Source organism: Pseudophryne corroboree, chromosome 11 (assembly GCF_028390025.1).
Source record: "Pseudophryne corroboree isolate aPseCor3 chromosome 11, aPseCor3.hap2, whole genome shotgun sequence".
NCBI classification, from domain to species: Eukaryota; Metazoa; Chordata; class Amphibia; order Anura; family Myobatrachidae; genus Pseudophryne; species Pseudophryne corroboree.
In genome coordinates, this window is record NC_086454.1 from 235,640,756 (window position 1) to 235,655,395 (window position 14,640).

Sequence of the window (14,640 nt, forward strand, 5' to 3'; positions counted from 1 at the left end):
GTTCATGTGAAATGCAGAAACCACCTTAGGTAGAAATTGAGGACGAGTCCTCAATTCCGCCCTGTCAGAATGAAAATTTAGGTAAGGGCTTTTACATGATAAAGCCGCCAATTCTGACACACGCCTAGCTGAAGCCAAGGCCAACAGCATCGACACCTTCCACGTGAGATATTTTAAATCTACCGTAGACAATGGTTCAAACCAGTGTGATTTTAGAAATCTCAACACAACATTGAGATCCCAAGGTGCCACTGGAGGCACAAAAGGAGGCTGTATGTGCAGCACCCCTTTCACAAATGTCTGAACTTCAGGTACTGAAGCCAGTTCTTTCTGGAAGAATATCGACAGGGCCGAAATTTGAACCTTAATGGACCCTAATTTTAGGCCCATAGACAGTCCTGTTTGCAGGAAATGCAAGAAACGACCCAGTTGAAATTCCTGTGTAGGGGCCTTCTTGGCCTCACACCACGCAACATATTTACGCCAAATGCGGTGATAATGTTTTGCGGTTACTTCCTTTCTGGCTTTTACCAGAGTAGGGATGACTTCTTCTGGAATGCCCTTGTCCTTCAGGATCCGGCGTTCAACCGCCATGCCGTCAAACGCAGCCGCGGTAAGTCTTGGAACAGACAAGGCCCCTGCAGTAGCAGGTCCTGTCTTAGAGGTAGAGGCCACGGTTCGTCCGTGAGCATCTCTTGAAGTTCCGGGTACCAAGACCTTCTTGGCCAATCCGGAACCACGAGTATAGTTCTTACTCCTCTCCTTCTTATGATTCTCAATACTTTCGGTATGAGGGGCAGAGGAGGGAATACATACACTGACTGGTACACCCACGGCGTTACCAGAGCGTCCACTGCTATTGCCTGAGGGTCCCTTGACCTGGCGCAATATCTGTCCAGTTTTTTGTTTAGACGTGACGCCATCATGTCCACCTTTGGTCTTTCCCAACGGTTTACAATTTGGTGGAAGACTTCTGGGTGAAGTCCCCACTCTCCCGGGTGAAGGTCGTGTCTGCTGAGGAAGTCTGCTTCCCAGTTGTCCACTCCCGGAATGAACACTGCTGACAGTGCTATCACATGATTTTCCGCCCAGCGAAGAATCCTTGCAGTTTCTGCCATTGCCCTCCTGCTTCTCGTGCCGCCCTGTCTGTTTATGTGGGCGACTGACGTGATGTTGTCCGACTGGATCAACACCGCCTGACCCTGAAGCAGAGGTTTTGCTTGAATTAAGGCATTGTAAATGGCCCTTAGTTCTAGAATGTTTATATGAAGAGATGTTTCCATGCTTGACCACAAGCCCTGGAAATTCCTTCCCTGTGTGACTGCTCCCCAGCCTCTCAGGCTGGCATCCGTGGTTACCAGGATCCAATCCTGAATGCCAAATCTGCGGCCCTCTAGTAGATGAGCCCTCTGAAGCCACCACAGGAGAGACACCCTTGTCCTAGGCGACAGGGTTATCCGTTGATGCATCTGAAGATGCGATCCGGACCATTTTCCCAGTAGATCCCACTGAAAAGTTCTTGCATGGAATCTTCAGAATGGAATCGCTTCGTAAGAAGCCACCATTTTTCCCAGGACCCTTGTGCACTGATGCACTGAGACCTGTCCTGGTTTTAGGAGGTTCCTGACTAGCTCGGATAACTCCCTGGCCTTCTCCTCCGGGAGAAACACCTTCTTCTGGACTGTGTCCAGAATCATTCCTAAGAACAGTAGACGTGTCGTTGGAATCAGCTGCGATTTTGGAATATTTAGAATCCATCCGTGCTGACTTAGCACTACCTGAGATAGTGCCACTCCGACTTCTAACTGTTCCTTGGTTCTTGCCCTTATCAGGAGATCGTCCAAGTAAGGGATAATTAAGATGCCTTTTCTTCGTAGAAGAATCATCATTTCGGCCATTACCTTGGTAAAGACCCGAGGCGCCGTGGACAATCCAAACGGCAGCGTCTGAAACTGATAATGACAGTTTTGTACTACAAACCTGAGGTACCCTTGGTGAGAAGGATATATTGGGACGTGGAGATAAGCATCCTTGATGTCCAGCGACACCATATAGTCCCCCTCTTCCAGGTTCGCTATCACCGCTCTGAGTGACTCCATCTTGAATTTGAACCTTTTTATGTAAGTGTTCAAAGATTTTAGATTTAATATTGGTCTCACCGAGCCGTCCGGCTTCGGTACCACAAATAGTGTGGAATAATACCCCTTCCCCTGTTGTAAGAGGGGTACCTTGATTATCACCTGCTGGGAGTACAGCTTGTGAATGGCTTCCAGAACTGCCTCCCTGTCGGAGGGAGACTTTGGTAAAGCAGACTTCAGGAACCGATGAGGAGGAAACGCCTCGAATTCCAGTTTGTACCCCTGTGATACTACCTGTAGAATCCAGGGATCCACTTGCGAGTGAGCCCACTGCGCGTTGAAATTCTTGAGACGGGCCCCCACCGTGTCTGAGTCTGCTTGTAAAGCCCCAGCGTCATGCTGAAGACTTGGCAGAAGCAGGGGAGGGCTTCTGCTCCTGGGAAGCGGCTGCATGGTGCTGCCTTTTTCCTCTTCCTCTGCCCTTGGGCAGAAAAGAGTGACCTTTTGCTCGCTTGTACTTATGGGAACGAAAGGACTGAGTTTGAAAAGACTGTGTCTTTTTCTGTTGATGTGAAGTAACCTGGGGTAAAAAGGTGGATTTTCCAGCCGTTGCCGTGGCCACCAGGTCTGTTAGACCAGCCCCAAATAACTCCTCCCCCTTATACGGCAATACTTCCATGTGCCGTTTGGAATCTGCGTCCCCTGACCACTGTCTGGTCCATAATGCTCTTCTGGCAGAGATGGACATTGCGCTTACTCTTGATGCCAGGGTACAAATATCCCTCTGCGCATCACGCATATATAGCAATGCATCCTTTAAATGTTCTATAGTTAACAGAATATTGTCCCTATCCAGGGTATCAATATTCTCAGTCAGGGAATCCGCCCATGCGACTCCAGCACTGCACATCCAGGCTGATGCGATTGCTGGTCGCAGTATAACACCAGTATGTGTGTATATACTTTTCAGGATATTTTCCAGCCTCCTATCAGCTGGTTCTTTGAGGGTGGCCGTATCAGGGGACGGTAACGCTACTTGTTTAGATAAACGTGTGAGCGCCTTATCTACCCTAGGGGGTGTTTCCCACCGTGCCCTAACCTCAGGCGGGAAAGGGTATAGTGCTAATAACTTATTAGAAATTAGCTGTTTTTTTATCGGGGGAAACCCACGCTTTATCACACACCTCATTTATTTCCTCAGACTCAGGAAAAACTATTGGCAGTTTTTTCACACCCCACATAATACCCGCCTTTGAGGTATTTGTAGTGTCAGAAAGGTTCAATGCCTCTTTCATTGCCGTGATCATGTAACGTGTGGCCCTACTGGACATTACGTTTGTCTCGTCACCGTCGACACTAGATTCAGTATCTGTATCTGGATCCGTGTCGACCCACTGAGGTAGCGGCCGTTTTAGGGCCCCTGAGGGTGTCTGAGACGCTTGAACAGGCACTAATTGATTTGCCGGCTTTCTCATGTCGTCAACAGTTTTTTGTAAATTGCTGACATTATCACTTAATTGCTTAAACACAATCATCCAGTCAGGTGTCGACTCCCTAGGGGGTGACATCACTAACACAGGCAACTGCTCCGCCTCCACCTCATTTTCCTCCTCATACATGTCGACACACGCGTACCGACACACAGCACACACACCGGGAATGCTCTGATAGAGGACAGGACCCTACTTAGCCCTTTGGAGAGACAGAGGGAGAGTCTGCCAGCACACACCCAGCGCTATATATATACAGGGATAACCTTATATAAGTGTTAATCCCTTATAGCTGCTGTTAATCTAGTTATTTGCTGCCAAAATGCCCCCCCTTCTCTTTTTTACCCTGAATCAGATGCAGTACTGCAGGGGAGAATCAGGGAGCCGTCCTTCCAGCGGAGCTGTGAGGGAATAATGGCGCCAGTGTGCTGAGGAGATAGGCCCCGCCCCTTCACGACGTCCTTAACTCCCGCTTTTTTGTGTAAAATGGCAGGGGGAAAAATACATCCATATAGCCCTGGAGCTATATGTGATGTATTTCTTTTGCCAGCTAAGGTATATGTGTGTTATATTGCGTCTCAGGGCGCTCCCCCCCAGCGCCCTGCACCCTCAGTGACCGGAGTGTGAAGTGTGCTGAGAGCAATGGCGCACAGCTGCGGTGCTGTGCGCTACCTTAGTCTTGAAGACAGGATGTCTTCTGCCGCCGCTTTCACCGGACCTTCGTCTCTTCTGGCTCTGTAAGGGGGACGGCGGCGCGGCTCCGGTGACCCATCCAGGCTGAACCTGTGATCGTCCCTCTGGAGCTAACGTCCAGTAGCCTAAGAAGCCCAATCCACTCTGCACTCAGGTGAGTTCGCTTCTTCTCCCCTTAGTCCCACGATGCAGTGAGCCTGTTGCCAGCAGGACTCACTGAAAATAAAAAAAACCTAACTAAACTTTTATTCTAAGCAGCTCTGGAGAGCTACCTAGTTTGCACCCTTCTCGGCCGGGCACAAAAATCTAACTGGCTTGGAGGGGGGTCATGGGGGGAGGAGCCAGTGCACACCACCTGATATCTCAAGCTTTTATTTTGTGCCCTGTCTCCTGCGGAGCCGCTATTCCCCATGGTCCTTACGGAGTCCCAGCATCCACTTAGGACGTTAGAGAAATTAGATTTAATGGAGTGATAGAAAGTGTATGTGCAACATAATATAAAAGGAATCCGAAAAAAGTCTTTCCACACCCATGTCTCCCTCCATATGTCACTTCCACATGTCACCTCACTACTCCAGGGCAGGATGGATACCTGCATTTTGTGAACACTGCTTTAGGTGTCCATAATAAGCATTGATAATTCTGATTAATTATAAGGAACCTCTCTCTGCCAGCAAATTACCAGCTTCCAAAGTACCTAATACTTCTAACCGTTTGGGGGCGCTGGGTGCATTCCCAAAAATGGGGGGGGGGGGGGGAGGATGGGTGATGGGAGTGCCAAGGCTATGGTCTTTGTCTTCTGACACAGATTTCCTGGCCCCGACTGAGTGAAAACAGTGGCCATCCTGCGTAACCTGAGAGTTACTCAGATAGCAAATGTTTGCACAGGTGATCAGATGCTGCACCATCAGACGACGCAGCAGCAGATCACAGAAGAAAACAAAAAGTGTCCATTTACACTAGATGCCCCTGCAGCATTAGCATACTTACATTCAGCAGCTGCGTCCAAAGATACAGTGTACACTGCGTCCATCGCTGAAACAGGATGCTAGTTAATAGGACACAATATAAAGCCGTGTACACACTATCTAATTTAGCGTGTATGCAGGAGCATCAGCCAATCAACGACTTCAAATGATCTTGCAATGGTCAGAACAGGAGGCCGAGATCTGGTGCAGGCGTCCCTGACCTCCTGATCCCATTGAAAAGATCTGAAGGAAGCAATGAGCTCAGTGTGTACGGGTGCTCACCAATCCGATAATCACTGTCTGATCGGAGCGTTTATCGAATTGATAGATTTATCGGATAGTGTATACCCCGCTTAAGCCAGATGTAAGAATTTGTCAAAATATTTTAAATCAACACTGACAGTGTTTAAGTAGTCCTCAGCCATGAGTTGAATCTCAGGATTGGTGATAGCTATATACAGGTGAAGTAGAATATCGTGCAAAAGATCATTAATTCAACTTAAAAGGTGAAACCAATATATTATATAGACTTGCAACATGCAAAGTGAGATATTTCAAGCCTTTATTTGATATAATTTTGATGTTTGCGGCTTACAGCTTAAGACAACCCCAAATCCCAAATCTCAGAAAATTAGAATATTACATAAAATCAATTAAAAAAGGATTTTGAATACAGAAATGTCGGCCCGCTGAAAAGTATAATCATGCATATGTACTCAGTACTTGGTTTGGGCCCCTTTTGCGTGAATTACTGCCTCAATGCGGCTTGGCATGGATTCTATCAGCCCGTGGCACTGCTGAGGTGTTGTGGAAGACCAGAATGCTTCAATAGCAGCCTTCAGCTCTTCTGCATTGTTCGGTCTCATCTCACTCATCTTTCTCTTGGCAATGCCCCATAGATTCTCTATGGGGTTCAGGTCAGGCGAGTGTGGGGGAGCTTCACAAGGAGTGGACTGAGGCTGGAGTTAGTCCATCAAGAGCCACCACACACAGACGGATCCTGGACATGGGCTTCAAATGTCGCATTCCTCTTGTCATGCCGCTCCTGAACAACAAAAAACATCAGAAGCATCTTACCTGGGCTAAAGAAATAAAGAACTGGTCTGCTGCTCAGTGGTCCAAAGTCCTCTTTTCTGATGAGAGTACATTTTACATCTAATTTTGAAACCAAGGTCCCAGAGTATGAAGAAAGAAACAATCCAAGATGCTTGAAGTCCAGTGTGAAGTTTCCACAGTCTGTGTTGATTTGGGGAGCCATGTCAACTGCTGGTGTTGGTCCACTGTGCTTTATTAAGTCCAGAGTCAATGCAGCCGTCTACCAGGACATTTTAGAGCACTTTATGCTTCCTTCAGCAGACAAGCTTTATGGAGATGCTGATTTCATTTTCCAGCAGGACTTGGCACCTGGCCACACTGCCAAAAGTACCAAAACCTGGTTCAATGACCGTGGGATTACTGTGCTGGATTGGCCAGCAAACTCGCCTGACCTGAATCCCATAGAGAATCTATGGGGCATCGCCAAGAGAAAGATGAGAATGTTGTGACAGATGTTTTCAATGATATGTACAATAAAACTTAGAGTGCAGCTGTATCAAGTGTAAATAGAGATGAACGCCACACTTCAAGAAATGCAACAATAGTAAAGAAAGTTTTCACACATGAAAGATAGCGCTCACCAAATACCATGCAAAGATAGGTGTATAAAAACTAATAGATTTCATTCACCCTTAATGGGATGTAGATCTTCATAAGATGGTAAATAAAAATTCACTCTAGGAGTTCCTTGAATCGACCCAATATTCGGATAGAATAGACGGTATCCCAGGAAAACCTGAAAAGATAAGTGCCTCTTTCCCCAGTGGAATTGGGATTGGAATATGAGGCACCATTAAACACGGACCATAGTGTAGTACTTTTATTAATGGGTTTCTCCTTAATTGCGAGTAATTGGGACCTATCTACCTTGTCCACCCTTTTCCTAGCTGATTTAAGCGTATTTGATGTGTACCCCTTTTGTAACCGTTTACTACAAAAGGGGTACACATCAAATACGCTTGAATCCCATTAATTCAGATGAAAGATTTAAATGGGCCTTTGTCAGCCAGTATAGCAGGTCTTTCAAAGGTATAGAAAAAGTGTTCATCAATAACTGGAACATCTTAAAACAGGACACAGTGATTGGTGACCTGTTGCCTGATAAACCAACCTTTATTTATAGGAGGTCTCAATCCCTTAAAAATCAACTTGTATGGAGTAGCCTTGATATGGAACTGAGACAGAGTACAAGAACCAAAGGCTTCCACCGTTGCGGTGATTGCCTAATGTGTAAGACTGTCAAGGTTCCAGTGAGAAAATTTGCGGAATATACTGTGAATGGCCATGTATATCCCATTCGGGATTTCATAACGTGCCACACTAAAAATATCATATATGTGCTTGAATGTGTATGTGGCCTTGCCTACGTTGGCAAAACAGGAAGGAGTGCTAAGGTGAGGTGGGCCGGGCACGTATATAATATTCGGAAGGGCCTTGAATCCCACAGTGTTTCCTCACATTTCAAAAGGGTACATAATTCCAACACATGTGCACTAAGGAATTTTTGGGGCATACAAGTTATTCAACAAAAGTGGAGAACTATGGATTTAGATAAGAGACTCTCTCAAGCTGAGATGAAGTCCATACACCGTTTGGGTACCCTTAGTCCAAGGGGACTCAACGGTGAATTTGAACTTAAATGTTTTCTTACCTAGTTTATTCACCCACTTTAATATTTATTCCCTATATTGTCTTGTATTGTATATTTACATTGCTATTTTCTTTTTTCTTTTTATGGGTCATATATTTGGATTGATATAAGTCCGGGACTTCTCTATTACATCTGATATGGGACTTTATATAAAAGGAATAGTGTCATAAGAAGATATTATGACGGCCTATTGCGTTTCCTGGTCAGTGGAACGCATGTGAACAGCAAGGATATCCACTGTGTGGGTGTAAGGAAGCCGAATGTCCGACGTCCGGGCATTTGTAACGCATGTGACCCAAACCGACGACTTCCGGTTTCCGGTAATGATCGCGCATGTGCGCTGCCCGGAGCGCGCTCAGTGGATCATTATTGGATACAGCTAGGACCCTTATTGAATGGGGTTTAAAAGCACTTCTTTGGAGCCAGTAAACCACACTTCTGATGAAGGACATATGGTCCGATACGCGTTAAGCGTGGCTCTTGCTTTTAATTTGTGACTGACCCTGGGACATTTTGGACACAATCATCTTTTGCCACCCTGCATTCTACTGGACACTTGGAGAGATTGTGCACATCTTCCATCGCTATCTGCTGGGGCTGCAGGGAATCTCTGGGTGATATACCATCTGTGTTGTCCTATGGAGTCTAATATGACATGCTTTTGTTCTTTTAACTTCTTGCAAGTTTTATCTGTGCATTAAAACCAGTGCGTGTTTTTAAAAAAAGTACTACACTATGGTCCGTGTTTAATGGTGCCTCATATTCCAATCCCAATTCCACTGGGGAAAGAGGCACTTATCTTTTCAGATTTTCCTGGGATACCGTCCATTCTATCCGAATATTGGGTCGATTCAAGGAACTCCTAGAGTGAATTTTTATTTACCATCTTATGAAGATCTACATCCCATTAAGGGTGAATGAAATCTATTAGTTTTTATACACCTATCTTTGTATGGTATTTGGTGAGCGCTATCTTTCATGTGTGAAAACTTTCTTTACTAAGAGAAAGATGAGAGACATGAGACCGAACAATGCAGAAGAGCTGAAGGCCGCTATTGAAGCATCCTGGTCTTCCATAACACCTCAGCAGTGCCACAGGCTGATAGAATCCATGCCACGCCGTATTGAGGCAGTAATTTATGCAAAAGGGGCCCAAACCAAGTACTGAGTACATATGCATGATTATACTTTTCAGCGGGCCGACATTTCTGTATTTAAAGTCCTTTTATTATTGATTTTATGTAATATTCTAATTTTCTGAGATTTTGGATTTGGGGTTTTCTTAAGCTGTAAGCCACAATCATCAAAATTATAACAAGCAAAGGCTTGAAATATCTCACTTTGCATGTAATGAGTCTATATAATATATTAGTTTCACCTTTTAAGTTGAATTACTGAAATAAATGAACTTTTGCACGATATTCTAATTTTCTGAGTTTCACCTGTAAAAAGCAATGGAATTCTCAAGCCCAAAACCAATGAATGTCCACATACAACAAAATAAATATTGAGAGAAAAAGTAATGAAGAAATATTACTGTACTTACTAGTTCTTGTACTTAACATAAAATTCTTCCACGTCAACCAACATCCCGGACTGAGTCTGAAACGAAAATGTAGATAATATTGTATAACTTGCTGAAAACTGGACAGGCCCACAACATCAGGAAATACTGCAGATCCTTACCTCTTTTTTTACAGTCCTTGAAGATAATATTTTATCCACAATGGCAGCATCTTCTTCACTGGGGTTCTCCTGAGGAAAAAGTATAAGCATCGTTTACACCCACTGTCATGCTGCTAATAACAATCACATTTTAATACAAATATCTACACTGAACTGTCAAAAGTCATGGGATATGTGCCTAGTATTGAGCAAGAGCCCCTCTAGCCCGACGAAACCTCTGGAGAGATGTTTACCCATGCCATGTGGATAGCTTCCCACAGCTCCCTAATATTTGTAGGTGAAGGATATTAGGTGTGAATGTACCTCTCCACCACGTCCCATAACTCTGCTTAATTGGGTTCATGTTGGGTGAACGTTGTGTCCACACTATTTGGAGGAACTCTCCAGAAAGCTCCTTGAATCAATTCTGGACAACATGGAATTGATGACACAATGCCTTAACCTGTTTAAATATGCCATCGTTCCAAAAAGTCCATGAAGGGCTGCAAATGGTCACCAAGCACTGCAATGCAGCATTTACCGATCAATGACGTGTTCAGGAGTACCAGCAGACACAACCCATGTGAACACACCCCACATCATTATGGAACCACCAACAGCCTGCACAGTGCCTTGTTGACAACTGGGGAACATTGCCTCATGGGGATGTGCCACACCCGAACCTTATCATCAGCCCCAAACAACTGGAACCGTGACTCATCGGACCACACCACATGTTGCCTGTCCTCCTGGGTCCAATTAGTGACGCCGCAAGCCCAGGTGAGGCATTGTGTCCAGTGTCGTAGTGTTAATAGGGACACTCTTGTGTGTCCTCTGCTCCCATATCCCATGAAAGCTAAAACACTCTGTACTGACCTGCTGTATATGAGTCGGATACCTCCTGCATTGGCTGTGGATCGGATTTGAGCTAATATCGCTTGTCTGTTACCACGGACATTTCTGGCCAGACGTCGCTGGCCACAATCATTAACCACTTGCCTGGCATGGTCGCATCTGATATGACCAGACCAGGATGGGCTTTCCCTGACATGGTCGTATCTGATGCGACCAGTCAGAAAGCTCATCCTGGTGTGGTTTCAGGAAGAAAATCTTTATGCAGCTATCGATTTCCACAGGGACCTCCTGGTTCCCTCACATCTGTGCCTGCCGTGCTGCCGATCAGTGCTCATCGGTCATACATTAGCAGCAGCTGGGGAATGTTAAAATACAGTCCCTTACCTTCCCTCTTGACTCCCGGATGCTACAGGTAGCAGTTGGCGCTGAAAATATGAAGTCACAATTTCTGAGCAGTTTGTGGAACGAATATTAGTCAGTTAAGTGGTTAAGCACTCGTGGCTGTCCACTGAGCTGTCCACGGTGGGTGGTAATGCCTTGTATGAGGTATTCCCGGTTCAAACATGACACTGCAGATTTAGAAATGCTGAATGTCCGCACAACTTAAAAAATGGAATTTCCATCTGTCGGGCACCCATCATGCCTCGTTCGAACTCTAGTAACTCACGTCGCCTTGCCATGAGCAGCCTAGCCGGTGTTCACACTGACTCACAAGATGTCAGATTACAACTGAGACCGGTCTAGCAATTTCCAAGACATCGCAGTACGGTGGCGCCACCTACCATTACCTTTACATATTGCTGTTACATGAGTTTTCGCACTTCATATGCTTTTCAGATTATAGTCAAACATTTAAAAGCACTGTATTCTACTGCTGGATCAAATACATTGCTGGCATTTAGCAAAAAGTTTGCGACTGTCTAAAGTGGGTGTGGTTCATCAAATCGACAGTATCTAGGTCGACAATGTTTAGGTCGACCACTATAGGTCGACAGTCACTAGGTCGACATGGATGGAAGGTCGACAGGGTTTCTAGGTCGACATGTGCTAGGTCGACAGGTCTAAAGGTCGACATGAGGATTTATTTATTTTTGGTGTTGTTTTCTTCGTAGAGTGACCGGGATCCCAAATTAGTGCACCGCGTCCGCTCGCCATGCTTCGGGCATGGTGCCTTCGCTCCGCTACCGCTTCGCTCGGCACACTTTACCGTTCCAATCGTAGCCCACGTGGATCGTTAAGTATGAAAAAATTCAAAAAAAGAAAAAAAATCTGAAAAACTCATGTCGACCTTTAGACCTGTCGACCTAGCACATGTCGACCTAGCATATGTCGACCTAGAAACCCTGTCGACCTTCCATCCATGTCGACCTAGGGACTGTCGACCTATAGTGGTCGACCTAAACATTGTCGACCTAGATACTGTCGATCTTCAGACCGGATCCCCTCTAAAGCAGTGGTTACCAAACTCGGTCCTCAAGTACCCCTAACAGTTCACGTTTTCCAGATCTCCCCAAAGAATCACAAGTGAAATAATTAGCTCCACCTGTAGATCTTTTAAAATGTGTCTGTGAGCAATGAATACACCTGTGCACCTGCTGGTTGACCTGGAAAACTTGACTATGGAGTATATTTACTAAAAGGTAGAGTTTGATATTTTGGTCTTTTTTTTTTTTTTTAAAGATTTTACTTACCGGTAAATCTATTTCTCGTAGTCCGTAGTGGATGCTGGGGACTCCGTAAGGACCATGGGGAATAGACGGGCTCCGCAGGAGACATGGGCACTTTAAGAAACAATTTAGATTCTGGTGTGCTCTGGCTCCTCCCTCTATGTCCCTCCTCCAGACCTCAGTTAGAGAAACTGTGCCCGGAAGAGCCGACAGTACAAGGAAAGGATTTTGGAAATCCAGGGCAAGATTCATACCAGCCACACCAATCACACCGTATAACTTGTGATAAACTTACCCAGTCAACAGTATGAACAACAACAGAGCATCAGTTCAACCCTGATGCAACAATAACATAGCCCTTATTGCAGCAATAACTATATACAAGTATTGCAGAAGAAGTCCGCACTTGGGACGGGCGCCCAGCATCCACTACGGACTACGAGAAATAGATTTACCGGTAAGTAAAATCTTATTTTCTCTAACGTCCTAGTGGATGCTGGGGACTCCGTAAGGACCATGGGGATTATACCAAAGCTCCCAAATGGGCGGGAGAGTGCGGATGATTCTGCAGCACCGATTGAGCAAACACAAGGTCCTCCTCAGCCAGGGTATCAAACTTGTAGAACTTTGCAAAAGTGTTTGAACCTGACCAAGTAGCCGCTCGGCACAGCTGTAATGCCGAGACCCCTCGGGCAGCCGCCCAAGAGGAGCCCACCTTCCTAGTGGAATGGGCCTTAACTGATTTTGGCAGCGGCAATCCAGCCGCAGAATGAGCCTGTTGAATCGTGTTACAGATCCAGCGAGCAATAGTTTGCTTTGAAGCAGGCGCACCAAGCTTGTTGGAAGCATACAGGATAAACAAAGAGTCTGTTTTCCTGACTCTAGCCGTTCTGGCTACATAAACCTTCAAAACCCTGACCACATCAAGCAACTCGGAATCCTCCAAGTCAGTAGTAGCCACAGGCACCACAATAGGTTGGTTTATATGAAAAGATGAAAGCACTTTTGGCAGGAATTGTGGACGGGTCCGCAACTCTGCTCTATCCGCATGGAAAACCAGATAGGGGCTTTTATGTGACAAAGCCGCTAATTCTGACACACGCCTAGCCGAAGCCAATGCTAGTAGCATGACCACCTTCCACGTGAGATATTTCAATTCCACCGTTTTGAGTGGTTCAAACCAGCGGTATTTCAGGAAACTCAACACCACGTTAAGATCCCAAGGTGCCACCGGGGGCACAAAAGGGGGCTGAATATGCAGCACTCCCTTCACAAACATCTGAACTTCAGGTAGAGAAGCCAGCTCTTTTTGAAAGAAAATGGATAGGGCCGAAATCTGGACCTGAATGGAACCCAATTTTAGGCCCAAAGTCACTCCTGACTGTAGGAAGTGAAGGAAACGGGCCAGCTGGAATATTTTCGCCATATACGGTGATAATGTTGAGCTGTCACGTCCTTCCTAGCCTTTATCAGCGTAGGAATGACCTCATCCGGAATGCCTTTTTCCGCTAGGATCCAGCGTTCAACCGCCATGCCGTCAAACACAGCCGCGGTAAGTCTTGGAACAGACAGGGCCCTTGTTGCAACAAGTCCTCTCTTAGAGGAAGAGGTCACGGGTCCTCTGTGAGCATTTCTTGCAGATCTGGATACCAAGACCTTCTTGGCCAATCCGGAACAATGAGTATTGTTATCACTCCTCTTTTTCTTATGATTCTCAACACCTTGGGTATGAGAGGAAGAGGAGGAAATACATAGAACGATTGGAACACCCACGGTGTCACCAGGGCGTCTACAGCTATCGCCTGAGGGTCTCTTGACCTGGCGCAATACCTCTGTAGTTTCTCCTTGTCGGTTTACATGAGCCACAGCGGTGATGTTGTCTGACTGAATCAGAACTGGTTGACCGCGAAGCAGGGTCTCTGCTTGACGTAGGGCGTTGTAAAAGGCCCTTAGTTCCAGGATGTTGATGTGAAGCCAAGTCTCCTGACTTGACCACAGACCTTAGAAATTTCTTCCCTGTGTGACTGCTCCCCACCCTCGGAGGCTTGCATCCGTGGTCACCAGGACCCAGTCCTGAATGCCGAATCTGCGGCCCTCGAGAAGGTGAGCACTCTGCAGCCACCACAGGAGAGATACCCTGGCCCTGGGGGATAGGGTGATTAACCGATGCATCTGAAGATGTGATCCGGACCATTGGTCCAATAAGTCCCATTGAAAGGTCCTCGCATGGAACCTGCCGAAGGGAATGGCCTCGTATGATGCCACCATCTTTCCCAGGACTCGAGTGCAGTGATGCACTGACACCTGTTTTGGTTTTAATAGGACCCTGACCAGTGTCATGAGTTCCTGAACCTTCTCTATCGGGAGATAAACCCTTTTCTGGTCTGTGTCTAAAATCATGCCCAGGAAAGGCAGACGAGTCGTAGGAACCAACTGCGACTTTGGAATATTTAGAATCCAGCCGTGTTGCCGTAACAC

The 14,640-nt window shown here is 46.1% G+C and overlaps 1 protein-coding gene across 2 annotated transcripts in view; it reads right to left on the reverse strand.

Moving 5' to 3' along the window:
- CHD9 (chromodomain helicase DNA binding protein 9) overlaps positions 1-14,640 on the reverse strand; it is a 575,583-nt gene that overhangs the window by 212,435 nt on the left and 348,508 nt on the right. For both annotated transcript variants that reach the window (XM_063945309.1, XM_063945308.1), the window contains exons 6-7: positions 9,662-9,730; positions 9,522-9,577 (exon numbers count right to left, since the gene is read on the reverse strand). In XM_063945309.1, coding sequence (XP_063801379.1) covers positions 9,522-9,577; positions 9,662-9,730 — 125 coding nt within the window. The remainder of the gene's footprint in view (positions 1-9,521; positions 9,578-9,661; positions 9,731-14,640) is intronic.